We start from the raw sequence: 17,887 nt of genomic DNA on the forward strand, positions 1-17,887 counted from the left end.
TTGTCCAAAACGCGGATATGGTGAGTATCCAATCAATATCTCAATTGAGCCTCAACATGTAATTTCGACCCAATCGAGCGATCAACGGATAGTTTTATTAACCCTTTCGCCAGCCTGAAGATGTCCAGAAAAAGGTGTTTGAATTCACCCAATACGCATTGAACAAGTATCACGTCCAGAAAGAAGTGGCCTCGTATCTCAAGAAAGAGATGGACAAACAATTTGGCAGAACGTGGCATTGTATTGTTGGAACCGATTTCGGCAATTATGTTAGCCATGAACGGAACAATTTCATCTACTTTTACGTGAACGAATTAGCCATTCTGCTGTTCAGAACAGCATAATGAGGTTACCAACTTGCGATAAAGTGTATAGCTGTACATTAGAACAAGACATGGCATTTTTGCTATCAAAGATTAGTTTCCAAAGATGCTGGGGGCTTTTTTTCGCCTTAGAGGTGATGCAAACGCAGAGACGGAGTTCTGGGTTTTCAGTCTTTGAGCGAAAGGAGATTTCAGAGCGGGATCAACGTTGTCTGCAAATGTGTCTCCTTCGTCATCGTTTGCGTATACAGCCGTCTTCTTGAAAGCATTGTTCAGCTTTCTGATCTTGGGTGGTGGTGGTCTAGACTTTGGTTTTAATGAGTCTCCCATTGGCTTGAACATCTCTTTGAAAGCTTCATCTGCATTTTCCTCGGGCTCGTCATCGGAGTCGTCGAACAGGGATGGCTTCTTTGCCTTGGCTGGCTGTTCAATGGTCTTCTTTTCTGAGGGAGTTGATGTAACTACTCCCTTGGAAGTCTGTGAACTGAGCATCACCATCTTCCTGAGGGGAGAAAGCCGGGGGTTCTTAAGATTTGGAGTCGCACTCAAGCCGGACGGTTTTGGCAAAGCCAGAGGTATCGATTTGGGCGTTTTGGATGAAGTTTTCGCTTTTGACTGGTCGATGCTGGATAAACGTGCTTTCAAAGTCTGGATCTCCACCTCGGATGACTTTAGCTTGACTGTTGCATCTGCCAACTTGATCTTGAGATTCTGCAGCGCTACCGTGTTTGTAGAATTGGACTGGGAATCAGAAACAGGCTGTTTTTTGACAGGTTTCTCCAATTTTTCTGTCTCCAGTGCCCGAAGTATTAAGAGATAAGCTAGCGTTCTGTCTGCAAGTCTAGAGTTCTCGGAGGCGGTGTCCCTTAATCGAGAAATTCGCTCTAGAGTCTGCGAGCAGCCCAAATACAGCGATCCCACCGACATCTTGGTTAGAGTTGAAATAGCAACGCAGCGTGATGGTGGTTGGCTGCGAATATTGTCACCGTTTGAAGCTCGTAGCTAAATGAAAACAACGACTGTTTGGAGATTTCCGTAAACAGTTCATTTTGTTGGGACACGCCCACAATTACTCCTAAACACACGACCCTCCGGAGGTCACGTGATCTCAGATGACACAATCTGGAGGCTCAATTGTGGAGTAAGGCGAGCAGCCAAAGAGATGTTGCCGGCAAAAAGGTTGACTTCATAATAGCATCCCAAATATGAGGGTAAACAATAACTAGAAGACCCTTTTTAGTATTACAAAGTCCCTTTTGCAAACCCCTGATTTGACCATCTTAATTTGTCGCCAAATCGGTTAAAATTTGAAAGCTAGAACTGTGTGAGCCACGGCTAAATGGGCTCGTTATCTAACCTTATTTGCAAAACCACATTTTGGCCAAATTCAAATCCCATGCCAAGCCTTCAAAAATCTGGCCATTTCACGTGATTCTACAAGTATAGACGAATTGTGGCTGGACTTTCCCTACATATTCCCTGGCACATCATCTCCCGTCAACCCTGCAGGATCGCTAGAATGAGCATTGTGGCGTTTTTGATGTCCATAAGGCCGCCGAGTGTTGCGTGACAGCAGGGAAATCCGACTGATTACAGCAAGTTTGCAGCGGAATTGAAGGATTGACAGCAGAGATCTGAGCCATTGACGTCGCTACGGGATTTGAATTGTAGATAGCCATAGATCAACCGCTTTGCAGGAACTATGGCGAATTGAAAAGTTTTACATTGTTCGGCTATGATGGATAATATGAATATTCGGGATAAGTATATATAAGAAGATAATCCGTATAATTCACCCGATATCGCTTGAAAAATATCTGTCAAGTTTCAAACCGACTTTTCAGGTTCCGTCTAGTCATGCCATCTATTAAGGGATTCATCTCGGGACTGAGAGAAGATGCCAGTACCCATTCGCATGGGTCTGACGAACCCCTGACTGGGAAACAACCACAAACTATCGAGTCAACTGTTGAGGAGTCTTCGCTCAAGTCTGAAAGTACCGTTGATGCGAAGAATCCATTTTTGGACCCTATAGTGGCCAAGTACTACCGTGATACTTACGAAAAGAGCAAGTATGAATGTCGTGAGCGGTTTGATCCCGAGTTCACCTGGACCGAAAAGGAGGAAAAGAAGATTGTATGGAGACTCGAATGGAGAGTTACTTTCCTGGCTTGTTTCATGTTTGTCGCTTTGCAAACTGACCGTGGTAATCTTTCTCAGGCTGTTGCTGATAACATGCTTGAAGACTTGGGGATGACCACCAACCAGTACAATACTGGTAACACCATCTTCTACTTGTGTTTTTTGTGTGCGGAGCTTCCTTCTCAGCTGGTTTCCAAGAAGCTTGGGCCAGACGTCTGGATTCCTACTCAGATGATGCTTTGGTCGGTGGTTGCCATGTCTCAAGCTGCGCTGAAAGGTAATCAAGGTTTTTACGCTACTAGGGCTCTGTTGGGACTTCTCGAAGGAGGGTTCATTCCAGACCTGGTTTTGTGGATGTCTTATTTCTACACTGGCTCTGAACTTTCTGTGAGGTTGTCGTTTTTCTGGACTACTCTTTCTTTGACAACTATCATCACCTCGCTGCTTGCTGCTGGACTGCTCAAGATGAGAGGTGTTGCTGGTTGGGCAGGCTGGCAGTGGCTTTTCCTGATCGAGGGAATCTATACATTCCTGATTGGTTTGGCTTCTGCATTTTTAATGGTCCCTTCGGTCGTTCAGACCAAGAAACCTTGGAACAAGAAGGGTTGGTTCACTTATCACGAAGAGAAGATCCTGGTTAATAGAGTGCTCAGAGATGACCCCACGAAAGGTGACATGCACAACAGACAGGCTATCACACCTTATATGCTGTTCCAGGCCATCTGTGACTACGATCTCTGGCCTGTGTATTTTATTGGACTTATTGCCTATATCCCAACGGGCACTTTGACCGCATATCTGACTCTATGTTTGAAGAGTCTCAACTTCACCACATTCCAGGTCAATTTGCTTGCTATTCCATACAACGTGATCCATATAGTTCTTCTTCTGGGAATCACATGGTTCAGTGAGAGATTCAACGAAAGATCTTTCGTCTGTCTTTTCCAACCTTTCTGGACGATTCCACTGCTGGCAATCCTGCGTTTCTGGCCTGGTTCGATGGTCAACAAATGGGGTACTTGGGTGGTGGCTACTCTCATGCTGGGAAATCCATATATCCATGCCATCTGTGTTTCCTGGTGTTCTCGTAACTCGCGTTCCATCAAAAATAGAACCGTGAGTGCTTCTCTTTACAACATGTTTGTACAGGCTGGGTCCATCATCGCTTCCAATATCTACAGGACTAAGGATAAGCCTCTGTACCACCAGGGCAATTCCGTCCTTCTGGGTATAGCTTGTGCTTTAATTCCCGTCCTTCTTCTAACTAAGGTATACTATGTTTGGAGAAACAAATCTAAGGCGAAGAAATGGGATGCTATGTCTATTGAGCAGAGGGAAGAGTACCTTGCAACAACCACGGATCAGGGAACCAAGAGGTTAGACTTTAGGTTCGTCCATTGAGATTAATCTAATGCTTCAAGCGGTTTAATCAATTATTCGACTTATAGTGGGTTTTTATATAATGTTTGTGCGACTTCGTTTAAAATGGAGGTAGTGTCAAATGTCTGATATGCAAGTCTACTGCAATCTTCGAAAATATTTTATGCCAGATGAGAAATGCATGTTGAGTCTGCCACATTGTCTGAGAATAACAAGCTTAGGCAAAATAGTGTATAATATCATATAAATGAGTAACGAGAATATCATGCTATTTCTCTACGAACCCCCAACTACAAGCAATAAAAATACAATAGGCTTATTAGTGTATAATGGATCGACAACCAGTAGACGTCCACGGTAAAAAAAGCAAACAGCGGGCAACCGCATACCCCTCAGTAAAAGAATAGAATGAAAAACAGAGAAAAATCCAAAATCCAAATCAAGTTTCATCAAAAATTCGTCTTTTACTGCTTGACAGCCTCCTCATAGTCTGGTGGAGGTCCGGTCCATCTGACAACTCCGTCGTCAGCAATGAACGCGTTCTCATCAGAAACATCGACCTTGCCCTCTGCCTTTTCGATCTGCTCATTGGCCAAACCTAAGTTGTCCCTTGGAATCCAGATTTGAGGGGCCTCGTTGCTCACCGCTGGATCAACAAAACTTCTGTCGAGGAACGCAGGGTCGTAAGAAACGGTTCTTTGCCAGCTGGTTGGCAGGATTCTGCCTCTGAAAAAGTCCAAAGTGAGAATCTGTCTTGGCTTGGTGTAACGGGCAAAGAAAGTTGGCGAAATGGGCAATTCAGAGCTCATGTACACTTCATCTGAAGCATCGCGGAACAAGGCTTCGTCCTTTTCGCCAGGAACATTCACAATCTGGCCTGGGGTGGCATTCTTAGTCTCGTCCGAGAACACAGATGCAGAAGGCTCAAATGGGTTCTTCTCAGTAGAGATGTCGTGGATTGGGCCCTCCTCCGTCTTAGGCTTAGACTCAACTTCCTCCTTAGGTCTGTCAATGAAGAAGTTCTTTCCTTCAGTAGAAATCTCTTTAAGACCCTGGTCCTTCATGTCATATGTAGTAGAGTATGGAACGCCCGCACTTCCACAGATGGCACTAAGAGGGACAGCATCGAACAGTGGCTCAAGCTTCCATCTAAAGTAGACGTGAGCGGCAACAGTGGCCACCAACATCACAACCTCCAAGGCAACACAGGCCCAGTTCTTTGGCATTACAAACAATCCAATCAGACATACCTCAGCCACGTAGAGACCAACAAAGGTCTGCAGCAAGGCCCTTGGGTAGTGACGACCACGGGCATCGAAAGCAGCATGGCCCTGAACATAGGTTAGGTTGTAGAGGTAGGCAATGTAGATCAAAATGAAGGCAACAGCAGTGAACGCAATAATGATTGGTGCAATGATAGCGTAACAGACCATGATAACAGTGAACAACTCGTAGTTACCGTAAGTAGTTCCCCAACTTGGAGCTCCCAGCTTGTTGTATCTGTTCCACTTCTTACGTGGAGTCTTGTCCAACAATCTTCCGAGGAACTTGGAGAGAATAAGAGCAACGATTTGGGCCAAAGCACCAGAAGAGACAGAAAGACCCTTCAACAGCATATACGAGATATAGAAGTTGGAAGCCTTTGGCAGGTTCTTGGAGAGCAGAGTCATGGCAGAACCTGGATCCTTGAGAATGGCAGATACAGTGGAAGAAGCAGAAGAGGCTAGAGTGGCCACCAAGAACACCTGGACCACCTGGAAGGCGTAGAACCAACTCTGGGTCCAGCCATCCAACTGTTGAACGGTGAGAATTCCAGACACCTTACCCCACTTTCTGATCCAGGGAGGCAACAGCATCATGAGAACGGCCAACAAAACAGTAGGAAGCAAAGCAGTAATGATACCCATCAGCTGCGAAGGCATGTTGTTGATGAACTTGAGAAATTTCAGCTTATCGGTCAACCAGTTGATGTTGGATATGAAACCAACAAAGGCAACAGGAATAGACCAGAAGATGATGGTCAATGTCAAAACGGTAGCAGCAAGAGCGTATTTAACCTTTCTAGTAGCAAAGCTGGTGCCAAGGTTTTCCCAGATGATATCGTCTGGTCCAACATTCACAACTGCTCTGGAAAGCTTGAGGTCCTTGGAGTATGGAACGGCCTGATATGCTCTTTGCAGCTCAAGCTGAGAGTTGAACTCCACAAAAGCAGAACCGTTCTTCTCAGCAGTCTCATAATTGTCCTGGTCATTCTTGATCTCCTCATTGAGCTCGCCGATACGTTCCACACCATAGTCAATGGTGTTGACCTTCTCTCCGATCAATGGGTACTTCAATCTGTGGTGGGGCAGCTTCTTCTCGGTGAAATAAGCAGACAATTGGTTCTCAGGCTGAGGAGTCTCCTTGTTCTTCTTCAAGGCCTTAGCTCTCATCTTGACAGATTTGATGATAACCGTGTTCAAAGCTCCTTCATACTTTCCAGCAAGCTTGGTGCGCTCCTTAACCAACTTCTGCAATTCTTTGTAATTTCTTGTGAAGAAAATGCGCGTGGCGGCAGGGAAAAGTGCCTTCAACTCGCCTTCGGTCTGAAGATTACTTGGCAAGTTGTCAATGAGCATTGACCGCGAACTAAGCAACGAATCATAGTAAGGCGTGGATTGCAAAGAGTGCTTGAACGAAATGTAAAAGATCAGCTCTTTATAAATAGTGTAGATGACGATTCCAAAATAGATCCAGGAAGAAAAGATGTGGGCCAGGAACTTCCACTTGTTGTTCGTAACATTGGAGTAGGAAATTATATCGAATCCACTACCGCCGCCCCCACCAGTGGCGTTGATTGCAAACAGCAAAGGCCATAGAATAAAGCCACCCAAAATTGAGAGGGATCCAAAGATGAACAGGTATCTAAGGAAGAAAAACCCGTCTGGACCGGCTTTCTCCAAAATATAAGATTCTGGCTTGTTCCAGAGAGCAGACAGCCAGGCAAATGCTCCAGGGGGCTGTTCATCAGCTCTCAGATCCTCAGGAACAGTCTCGACAGTCCGCCTGGGTTGGTACACCCTGGACTCTCTAGGCTTCATCACCACGAAGATCACCAGAAACACAGCGAACACGATTCCGTTAACAATCAAGTTAGTGACGAATGCCGAAACACTCGACGACGAGGTTGACGAGGACATGGTGTAGTTTGGTTAATTGCAAAATAGTAGGTGACAAGTTTTTGTAGCGCAAACTAGAGATCGTTTGTTTGTTTTGCTTAGCGGCCAGATGAAATTTCAGGAAGCCGAAGCGTAAACAGTCAAATGACGGGGATATTCTTATGGATATTTGCCCAACAATTGATCAATTGACACTTGTAGAGAACTAGCGTTGTCAAAAAGCTCGCTTTCGGAGTAAAACTTTACAAGAAGAGAGTTATTCTGGTGAGAGCAGTATTGTGGGAACAAAGTCTGTTATAAAGGAGAACGAAAACAGCAATGCCCCCCTTCAATCAGGAAACGAAGCAAAAAAAAAAATTAGATAGGCTGAATTGGTGGGTGCACATAGGCATTGACACACAGATGCCGTTGCAGGCGAGGTGCAGTGAAACACCGGCGAAAATGACTTGAGGAAAGTAAAGAGGGTCATAAGTATGCTGCAGACCAGAAACTGGTTTTCATATTTGAATTGGACTCGAAAACTGGCCAGAAATAGCAACGACGCCACGAGCATTTAGACCTGTGTTTTCAAAACCGTCTCGGGAGACAGCCGCTTGAAGCAAAGCTTCTTTGCGTCCCCATGCAACTGTACGTCCCCGGGCAAATTTCACATAGTAATCGGTATGTGAAATTAGGCGCGATCCGTATCCTCTACCCAAAGGAGTATACTTCAAAAGGTGAACAGGCTAGCTTAGCCGCTAATGGCTTCAGTTACCTTGGAAAGAAAATACGGCCGTGTAGTCCTGTCAAACGGCGACTCAAATGTGACCCGGGCGTAAATCCCGATATACGCCACGGACATCATGCGCCACGGCCGTTTCACCCCCTGCTTCTAACCTGGAAAAGTCCCTCCGCTTTCTAGAGTTTAAGACGTTTTACGAACTTAGTTGAGATGAAACGGTGATTATTCAATCATTTTGATCATTACCACAACAACATTGATTTATTCCGGTGTGGGCGAACGCCTGCTTGGGCTTTCCGGATGGAAGAGGTGCCATCCCCATTTCACAAGTGGCCCTGAATTTCGTCTAATCATCGAGCGTGTCCCGTACGTTTCATGCGGCGTTGGTCCCATCGACCAGCGGAGGCTGTCCTCGGCTATAACTTAGTTTGCTGCGCCACATGAGCACGGCAATGCAAGAAACGTGAAACTCGGTACAATACCAGGATGACGTAGGAACCGGTGTTAATCGGTCTTTTGGGTTCCACGGTAGTGATCTGCCACGTCGATACGTTTAATAGTGAATAGATGAGCCTTTTGTTGACATTATGTGGTTCCTAGGGGTATTCTAGCCGCTAGATAAAAACGTCTTTACATAGTGCCAATTAAGGTAAGCCAAAGTGGTTATGATCCACAGCTCTATATGGCCATAGTCATAACAGAGGAAGAGTTCCTTTATATCAAACAGCCTCATAGTCGTTGCGTTTCCTCGCGGATTCAAGCACCTCTTCCCAATCCGCGGTATAAAAGTAATACATTTCGGTGATCCCAATGAACAATAGTCCAATACCATTGCCTACCCAAAGACCATAGATGCCCAGACCAGTTTTGAAAGTGAAAACCAATGCCAGAGGCACCGCAATCACATAATATCCGACAAGATTCACTACCCCACCTATTCCTTGCAGTCCGAGTGCACGTAGAAGTCCACTGGCAGCAGTGGCCATACCATCAAAAATCTCGAAAAGGGCCACCAAAGGGCACAACTTTTCGATCTGAGTGATGACTTCCTCATCGGAAGTGAACATACGTGCAATGAGAGGACCTCCGAGAAATAGCACAAGGCAATTCAAGCACGCGGAAATGAACGACGCATACAATCCAACCCGAGCAGCCAGCTTGGCTGAGTTGACGTTTCCTGAACCAACGAAATTGGCTAGTCTAGTAGATGAGGCAATACTCACTGCAAACGGTATCATATACACTAAACTCACAACCGACGAGACTGCGCTTTGAGATGCCAAGGCAACTGTTCCGAGATATGATGCAAATAGTGTGAGAATCTCGTAAGCTAACGACTCGGCCTCGAGCATGATGACACCAGGAATGGCCAGTTTCGAGAGGTCGATCCAATGATATAGTGCCTGCTTTGACAGACCACCCCAGCACTCTTCCCCGTCCACAAAAATGACATATAGCCAAAGTAAAATGGCCATGAGCCAGAAGTTAATGCATGAAGCAATTGGTGCTCCTATGTATCCCAATCCAATTGTTTCATTCCATACGAGCAAGTAGTTCAGGACGACATTCAAAGGCGCAGTGATGAAAAGAATGATTGTTCCGGCATCAAATATTCCCTGAGCTTGTAGATACCTTTTCCCGTTTTCGAAACAGATATAAGGTGGCCCTGCAATAATGAGGATACGCAGGAACAACTGCGTCAGCCGAATCACCTCCTTGTCTTCTATCAGGTATTGGAGAACATAACCACTAAAATACCAGAACGTGGCAGCTGGGATAAATAAAACCAGAGAAAACAGCGTGCATCTTTGGCAATGGATCCCAACAGCATAGTAATTGCCAGCCCCATAAGCCTGGGGACACAGCGTATCTAAGGCAGTTGAGATACCTTCAAAAATAGCTAGTACAATGGTTGAAGTCATCGAAGCCAGAGATACAGCGGCAAGTTCTTTGGCCCCCAAGTGGCCCACAGTCATCACACAAACCACCGAGAACGCTTGCTCCAGGAAGAACGTTATGATCAAGGGAACGCAGTACTTCAGCAATGTGGTAGACTCTGACCGTAACGTGGTTACCTCGTTCGCAAAGTCTTCATCATCATCACCAACAAATGAGCCAAGTCGACCCCTGGATTTGTCCATATGGCTACTGCTCAAACTGGATACTCTTCGCCTTCTATCCAGAGCATCGATCATGTCCTGAGTCTCCTGACTCCCTCGTCTTCTACCAAAGTCAAATTGTTCCCTTGAGTAGCGTCTTTCTTGCTCCTCAATGAGCCACGTCATTTCATCTGGCTCTACAGATCCTGATAATGTTGAAGGCAAAGATCTCGAGGTGCTAACGCTCTCATTGTCGTCAATGACGCTTTGGCTTTCACTGCCTATTCTTGAGCCTAGAGACAAGAAGCTCCGCTGGTCCTCATTGTTGTTGTACACAAACAATGGCGAGTTTGTGCTCGGTGGAATGAACATCAGCGGCATCTTACGCCGTTTGGAATTCATTCCCATCCCATGAGATCTGGCAGCTCCGGACGCCAGAGTCCCCAAGGCTTTAGATAGTAGTGTATTTTTACCCACAAATGTAGATCGTTTTCGCATTGGTGGCGCATGCGACGTATCGCCTCCATCGGCGTCGCCTTGCCGTGACCAATCCATCTCTGGGTTGAATTGTTTTGTTGTCAAGAATAATGTTCTGTGGGTCAAAAACAAGAGTGGACTCCCTGAGATAAGGAACAAGACGTGCGAGGTCTAATTTTGCACCGCGGTAGTTTGGGCAGGGGCAGCGTAACCCAAGAAGGAAGTCTGGGGAATGCGTAGGAGATCTGATAGAAGCCTATCGTTCGCGCGTATGGCGGCATAAGCTGGTGCATTGAATCCTGATTTGTTCATTGGTGAGAATGTGGGCACAGCTTCAATATCTAGGACTTTTTGGCCTTATTCTTCGTTGAATGCCCCTTCATGCCCCCTCCTACATTTAGCGGCATTCTTATCTGCAGTCGCACGTCTTTTTCAGCCGTAGGTGCATAGTAAAGAGATAGAGAGATAGAGGAGACCTTACAGTACATCCAGGAGTTGCCTGCAAATATGTCAATCAGGCGAATACCACAGCAGGTGTCAAACTGTCTCACGTCTTCGTCTTCTGTGTTCTCGGTGGTGTCTGTAGTGAAAGAACTGATTGACAATGCTTTGGACGCGTCCGCCACACAGATCCACATCGAGGTGGACTTGGATACAGGTGGGCTGCAATATGTTTCAGTGAAAGACAATGGTGATGGCGTTTCTCCAAAAGACCGACCTTTAATGTGTGCAAATTGTACCACTTCCAAAATTCGCGGAGTCGAGGACATTCAGACTGCTTTGTCACTAGGCTTTCGTGGGGAAGCATTGTTCTTCTTAGCACAGGTAGCATCAAAAGGAACAATGGAGATAACCAGTCGAACCAAAGAAGAGTCAATGGGAGAGAAATGGTTTGTGGGAGAAACTGGTATTCCAATTGGCAGTCGTTCCAAACCGGTTGCAACACCAGTTGGAACTATAGTCACGTTAACGGGTCTGTTCAAGGCAACACCAGTCAGACGTAACTTGTTGAAGAAAGAAGCCAAAGCTACGATAGAAAAGTTAAAGGCGTATATGACTTCATATTCGGTCACATTTCGCGATGTCAGATTAACTTTGAAAATTGTTAAGGTATCAACCACGGGTAAACTAACGAGTGTTCCTGATGATGGTCTCGTTCTGGCTCCTAAAATACCGGTCAAAGCTTTGGTCTCCTCTTTGTACAAGCTGAAGAGTTCATCACAGAAATTCTTTGAAGGCGAGATCGCAATATCGTTAAATGACTCCGATCGGATTACTGTGCGATATGTGTTGCCTAGAATGCGGGCTGAAGACGATGTGACTCTCAAGAAACCTTTCAAATCAGTCTCAATCAACAACCGACCTCTCCTGCCAAATCTTTCACTTGGAAAAGCATTGAGAAAGATATTGAACAAAATATACTCTAGAAATATGCTTTTGACACCAACGGTTTGGGTGCTGGATATTCATTGTCCAAAGCACCTTGTCGATGTGAACATAGAGCCGGAGAAGACTGACGTTTTACTGAGCAACTTCGACGAGATACTTCATCGGTTCGAAATTCAAATAGAGGAGTCTGTTCAGAGTCACCATTATATTGTCTCCGGTGAAAATCAGGCAGAGGTATTTGATGTTTCGGAATCGCAGCCAGAGCCAGACCTGCAGCTTGAGACACATATCGAAACTGATGATGTTCCAAACAATTTTTCAGAGATAGAGTCCAGACCAGAAAAAACCCCCGAGGCGATAGAAAGTGACTCTCTTTTAAATATCGCAAATGACAAAACTTCACCATTATTGCAGCCTCAGCCCACTACATCTGGTGATCAATACTTTCTCGTGCAAGAGGCCGACGATGATGTGATAGAACAGTTTGCTGAGCCTATATCTGTCGAAAACACCTCCACTTTCAGCCCTGACACAAATTCGCAACAAGTTTCAATCTCTGAACCCATAACGCGGACTCCTCTGCAACGAACTACCATGAAATTGGTATTAAATGGGGACTCAAATAGACAGCCAGAGAGGAGAGCTACAAACATCAGACTACTCAAACATTTCACAGAGAATACACATCGCGTTGATACCACAATGAATATTATCAACAAATTTAATGACAATCATGCAAGCCAGACAGAGGTCGAGTGGCTTGTTCGAAAAGGCGAGCCCAGTGTCAACGTACTGGAAGGATATCAGAGATTGAGAAGACTCACTTCAGGTGATGGTCTGAACAATACGGACAGTATAGTTGTACTGAAGACCAAAGCTTGGATGAAATTATCCTGATCCAAAAACCATTTCATGCATATACTGTACTAATATAGCAAACGCAAAACTTGGATGAAATTATCGTCATTTATACAGGTTTATGAGTTTTGGCATAATTCCACAACAGAAATAGTATACACATGAGCCTCTAGATCTTGTGGTTTCTTGCAATACAGTAGGAATCTTGCAATTCAATCGCTTCGTAAGTGCCTTCTAGTCTCGTCCAGATACGGTACTCGTAGTCGTAGATATTCTCAACGACTTCGGTCTCCACAACCTTGGTCGAGTCTCCACCGTGATGTTTGGATATTGGCTCTGTTCTGGTATAGGTCAAGGTGAATGGTGGATGGCCGGTGAACGTAAAAACGATTTCCACCACTTCGCCCTCGTGGATGTCCTCTTCTATGTAATCGCCATGGGAAATTTCCACACTAGGGATGTCGTAGATCCGGGCACGAAGATCTGGTCTGGAAGTCAACACCAAGGGATCGCTCTCTGGAAGAGTGAAATTCACCAGGCAGTTGGCAGATGAATCGCCAACAGCAAGAATAGTTAGATCACCTGGCTGGGCTGCACGTCTCTTGAAGAAGTTCGACTCAAGCTCCACCTTCTGCCTTACCTCGTTGAACTGGTAGTATACGGTGAACGGTGGAATTCCAGAGAGTAGATAGGTGACGTGATCGCCAACACAGTAATGTGGAAATCCACCTGCGGAAGCCTGGTCCTCGGCAATACTATCTTCAATGATATTCCTGATTTTGGGCACATCATTAACTGCGATGACAACCTCATCACTGGCACCAAACTCGGTCTGAACACATCCATTGGCATCGCTTACCTCAACCAATCTCAGTACGTTGGTTCCGATCTTCAGATTCTCGTACACAGCATAGTTCTGTACAAAAGTGGACTCAAGCTTGCTAAACTCCAGTATTTCAGAAGTGCCAGTAGCCTCGTGATCCACAGAAACCTTGATATTGAAAGGCGGTTTTCCGCTCAGTGTGATCGGGATAGGTTCAAGAACGTCTTGGTTTTTCAAGCTTCCCAAACACGCCTTGTAGACAGGAGCGTGCGATTTTGCAAATTGAGAGTTTTGTGTGCTTGACCTCAGACTAGATTCCTTCTTAGAGAAAGCAGCACGGGGGGAGGGCGATACAGTGTTGAGTATCTCAATGCTTTCTGATTGGAAAACTCTCTTTGTCGAAAGCTTCTTTAGAGTATCAGGACTGTAGACTGAATCCGCAATGCTACCAATGACGTATTTGTAGACTCCGCTCTCACCTGTCTTCAGCTGGATTGTCAAGTGGTACTTGAAGACCTGCTCGGTCTTAGTCTCAATCTGACCAGATGGAGAAATGACCGAATGTTCCACGATGAAAGGAGGCTTGCCATTCAGCAGAATATCAAAGCTGCCTGAACATGCTTCACAAAGAGACGTCACCTGGTAGGAGTTCTTTCCACTTTTTTCCATACTTGGAGAGGTTTTGACAGATGCATAGGGCTTTGGTTCATATTCAACCACAATCTCAGCTTCGTCCAACACCTTTCCCTTGCAGTCTCCTTCGGTGAACTCCACCAAAGAGTATATTCCAGACTCTTCCAGCGGGAACCCATCAGCTGGACTGAATCTTTTAATGGTCTTGAGCTTCTCGTTTTCTCTAGAAAGATCAGCCTGTTTGTACACAACATCCAGCAGGTTCGAAGATGTGAATGAAAGAGGAATTCTGGCGGTGTTGCCTTGAGTGAGAGTGATGGCCTTTGAACCATCGCTGAATTTGAGAGTTGGTACAAAGCTTTTCACCTTCAGCACCACGTCCTGGCCATTGAAATCAACATCGCAATCAGAACTATCATTGGCATCACGAATGGATACCGTGTAATCACCTCCCAGGATGAAGTTTGGAGTTTCAATCACATAATCAGGGGTATTGATATCGTGCACTTCAAACGAGCTTATTGAGAGGTCTGGTGCTAGAATCTCATAGCGGATGCCGAAAGGCGCTTTCCCTTGAAGTGAGACGGGAACTGAGGCCGATGCTCCATTGCACAAAGCTAATTCGTGCTTCGTGAAGAAAGCCCTGGGACGCTGCTTGAAGAAAGTCTCGTATCTGTGCTCACCGGCATTGAACTTGATGGCATCTCTGTAGTATTTGTCCTTCAAAGACAAAAACTCAACAGCAAACGAACCTTCCGAAGGAGGCCTATACTCATAGGTAAAGACTGCAGATTCAGACGTCAAGGTTCTTACTAAACGGTGATGACTATTCTTGGAATCGAGACCAGTGATCTTGTATGCAATGTCAAAAGGAGCACTTCCAGCAAACTCAAAGCCGAAGTGGTAGCCCATGGTCCCCACACACTTATCCACAACTGGTTCAGCCTTGATGCTCACCTTTGGCTGTTTGGCCTCCAACACGTTCAGCGACGCAGCTCCTATTTTGACGGGACAGTATTTGCTGTTCATACTCTGCAGAGTGTAAACTCCACCCTCAGTGACCGGAACCAAAGCAGGCCTTTTGTAGTCGAACTTCTTGGTCCAGGTTTTGGTGCTGCCATCGGGACTAGTAACAGAGACGTTTGCCAGGTATGGACCTTCACATGAAGGACAGGGCACCTGTGACAACTTGAGTTCAAGATATTTTGTTTTCCCAGAGATCACTGGCAAGTTGTCATCCAGAAGACTTGCAACAGGCACGGGGTGGACGTTAAACTTGTAGAATATGTCAGTAGAAAGCTCATCTGGAACGTAATCCACAGAATTTCCAAATCCATCAATCACTCTGTTGATCGTATAGATAAATTCTCCGGGCTTATCCAGTCTGGAGCTCACCAGTGGAACGACAATGGACGTAGTGTCGGCCCAAGAAATATCCTTTAGGTCCTCTCTGGCAAACACTTTTGGTTGGTTTGCACTGAGGCCGGTATAATAATCCTTCTTTAAAAGAGGAGAACTGAAATCTTCGGGCTGTGCAACCGAGTGTGGCAACTTTGTTAGTTCTCCGTTCACCTCTTCGTTGTAAACCAACGTGAAAGGAGGGACACCAAACACAGATATTGAGAGATTGTCGATGTTTTCACCAACACAATGGTCCTTATTTTCATCTATTCCGCTAAACCTCGCCGATGGGCATATTGGAACAAAAAGATCGCTTTTGTAGGTCTTAATCGTCTTCTGCTTTGAGTCAAACACTTTTCCGAGTCTATAGTAGCCAGGTTGGCTGATAGGCAGTTCAATAAAGGATATTCTGTCATCTGGTATACCTTCATGAAGCAGACCTTCCTGTTTCTGTAAATCCTCGTAATCGCCTCTCAACAGTTTGGAGATCTGTTTCGACGTGAAGTTCAAAACTTTGAACTCGTTGTCAAAACTCGTGTACTCCAGCTCTATGTGATCCACCGTTGACGTGGAGTTAAACTTGACTGGAACCTTCACGTGGCTGTTGTATCCATTTTGTAGGCACCAATTACTATTGAACGGGTTCAATTTTGCTGTAGAATCTGGAAGAATGCGGATCGTTTTTCTTCCTCTAAAATGGGACGTCTGATCCCAAACATCTCCGCCTTTTCCAACAGGTTCGTTCGTGAAACTGAGCTCCTTGTCATGATGGAAAGCCCCTTGAAATCCAGCAAGTACTGCTATCACAGGCGAGATCCAATCCGATGTCGATACGATGGTGATCAACGAAATAACTGCGATCTGTAACGCAGTAGCGAGTGCAGTGTAGTTAAGTCTCGGTATTCTCAACAAGGGTAGTATCCACAAAAACAACCCATCTAGCACCAGATATTTCACCATAAAACTGGTCTCTGGCTTAGCAAACCCAATCCACCAATTGCTCGCTTCAAAAGCAAAGCCTGACTTGATTAGGATCAAATCATAGATCTTCCAGGCCTGCAACAGCCCAAATATGGCAGTGCAAAATGTCCGCTGGGAAACAGGGTCCAACAAGCTGGAGGGTATGAGAGGACCCCTAATCTTCCGATGCTTCGCTTTCTCCATTGAAATGTGAAGATAATCGTCCAGGAAGGTTTCGAGAGTGAGCTGTTGTAGAGGTGTCTCGAATCTCGCTACAGTTCTCGAAAAAACAATAATAAATTGGTTTGGGCATCACACGATTACGGTAGTGTGATGCCTAAATATATCTCTGTATATCAGACCCGGAGATTCATCCATCATGAAATCGGGCGTGTGGCGTAGTTGGTAGCGCGTTCGCTTAGCATGCGAAAGGTCTCCGGTTCGACTCCGGACTCGTCCACTTTCTTTTTTTTGGCAATCAAACGAGACTGATACTTCCGATTTTTTTGCTACTTCTTACGTTGATGGTACTCATTAATGAAAAAGCATCGCAGAAGCGTTGTTTTCTTAATCGCAATGTTGATTGAGATTACTGATGATACATAGCACTCCAAAGGTGGCCGATATCTCACTCTTTTTTAGCGTCGCGCAGCGCGTAAATCTTGGCGGTAAATGGTCTGTAATAATGATGTTAGTAGATAGTCGTGGCATAGATAAGAGATAGTAAGACTTACTCTTCGAACTTGAGAGCAATGCTGTACATAACATGGACGAAAGCACTGGCGAAAATACCTGCTGGCTTTCCGTACCACAAAGCAGTGCCCAAAAAGCATAAGAAGGATCCGTTGTACATGGGATTGTTGGTAACATTGAATGGGAAGTCAGTGACTCTATCGTCCATCAAAATCCCAAAGTAATCACCCAGATAAGTGCCGGTGATACCCAGCTTGTACATCGAGGAGAGCACCAAAATGTTGCCGAACCCGAATGAAAGAGCTCCGAGCGCTTTTGCATATGGAGTCAGCAACAATGTAGACACTGGCTGTTCAGAAAGGGCCTTCTCGTACAAAAAATCACGAAGAAGGCCAATCGAAAAGATGATGATAGCCAATAAATAGCATCCAAGCTTGGGTTTTCCCAAAGCAAGCTTGGTGAGTAAATGCGTCTTGTATTCCACTCTTGCCGCAATGTTCCAAAAAGTAGGATTGAAGGCAATTGAGACGAGTGCAACTTGACACGATTCGGTTAGTGGGTGGGTTTAGACTAGCTGGAAGGATGGCAACTCACTCTGGAAGCTGGTTTTGGAGAAATCAACCTCGCTTGCGAACTGGGAGAACTTATCCATTATTAAACAAATCAATTGAGTGTGAATATTTGACTGATTCAAAGAAAAAAGAACATGAAAAGAATATTCAGAGTTAAGTCGATAAAATTGTTGGAGCCTACTGTGAACCACACAAAATGTTGATTTCGCATGTGATTCTATTATGCCGTCCCAATCGGGTAATAACATCGAAACCACG

At 45.3% G+C, this 17,887-nt stretch overlaps 8 protein-coding genes across 8 annotated transcripts; 4 read left to right on the forward strand and 4 right to left on the reverse strand.

Moving 5' to 3' along the window:
• Positions 1–209: 209 nt before the first annotated feature.
• On the forward strand, positions 210–344 carry KUCA_T00002472001 (uncharacterized protein; the record flags this gene model as incomplete). The annotated part of the gene is made up of 1 exon (XM_022602727.1): positions 210–344. One exon carries the CDS (start codon positions 210–212, stop codon positions 342–344), a length of 135 nt encoding a protein of 44 aa, XP_022458503.1.
• A 409-nt stretch (positions 345–753) lies between these two features.
• KUCA_T00002473001 (uncharacterized protein) lies at positions 754–1,143 on the forward strand (the record flags this gene model as incomplete). Its single annotated transcript, XM_022602728.1, has 1 exon — positions 754–1,143. The coding sequence occupies one exon, from the start codon at positions 754–756 to the stop codon at positions 1,141–1,143; it is 390 nt and encodes a 129-aa protein (XP_022458504.1).
• A 1,037-nt stretch (positions 1,144–2,180) lies between these two features.
• Positions 2,181–3,866, forward strand: KUCA_T00002474001 (uncharacterized protein; the record flags this gene model as incomplete). Its single annotated transcript, XM_022602729.1, has 1 exon — positions 2,181–3,866. The coding sequence occupies one exon, from the start codon at positions 2,181–2,183 to the stop codon at positions 3,864–3,866; it is 1,686 nt and encodes a 561-aa protein (XP_022458505.1).
• Positions 3,867–4,309: 443 nt separating this feature from the next.
• KUCA_T00002475001 (uncharacterized protein) lies at positions 4,310–7,024 on the reverse strand (the record flags this gene model as incomplete). Its single annotated transcript, XM_022602731.1, has 1 exon — positions 4,310–7,024. One exon carries the CDS (start codon positions 7,022–7,024, stop codon positions 4,310–4,312), a length of 2,715 nt encoding a protein of 904 aa, XP_022458506.1.
• A 1,419-nt stretch (positions 7,025–8,443) lies between these two features.
• KUCA_T00002476001 (uncharacterized protein) lies at positions 8,444–10,378 on the reverse strand (the record flags this gene model as incomplete). Its single annotated transcript, XM_022602732.1, has 1 exon — positions 8,444–10,378. The coding sequence occupies one exon, from the start codon at positions 10,376–10,378 to the stop codon at positions 8,444–8,446; it is 1,935 nt and encodes a 644-aa protein (XP_022458507.1).
• Positions 10,379–10,807: 429 nt separating this feature from the next.
• KUCA_T00002477001 (uncharacterized protein) lies at positions 10,808–12,586 on the forward strand (the record flags this gene model as incomplete). The annotated part of the gene is made up of 1 exon (XM_022602733.1): positions 10,808–12,586. One exon carries the CDS (start codon positions 10,808–10,810, stop codon positions 12,584–12,586), a length of 1,779 nt encoding a protein of 592 aa, XP_022458508.1.
• A 130-nt stretch (positions 12,587–12,716) lies between these two features.
• Positions 12,717–16,568, reverse strand: KUCA_T00002478001 (uncharacterized protein; the record flags this gene model as incomplete). The annotated part of the gene is made up of 1 exon (XM_022602734.1): positions 12,717–16,568. The coding sequence occupies one exon, from the start codon at positions 16,566–16,568 to the stop codon at positions 12,717–12,719; it is 3,852 nt and encodes a 1,283-aa protein (XP_022458509.1).
• Positions 16,569–16,992: 424 nt separating this feature from the next.
• On the reverse strand, positions 16,993–17,709 carry KUCA_T00002479001 (uncharacterized protein; the record flags this gene model as incomplete). The annotated part of the gene is made up of 3 exons (XM_022602735.1): positions 16,993–17,041; positions 17,099–17,594; positions 17,652–17,709. 3 exons carry the CDS (start codon positions 17,707–17,709, stop codon positions 16,993–16,995), a joined length of 603 nt encoding a protein of 200 aa, XP_022458510.1.
• Between the last annotated feature and the right edge of the window lie 178 nt (positions 17,710–17,887).

This window comes from Kuraishia capsulata, genomic scaffold, assembly GCF_000576695.1.
Source record: "Kuraishia capsulata CBS 1993 genomic scaffold, Kuraishia_capsulata_scaffold_3, whole genome shotgun sequence".
Lineage (NCBI taxonomy): Eukaryota > Fungi > Ascomycota > Pichiomycetes > Pichiales > Pichiaceae > Kuraishia > Kuraishia capsulata.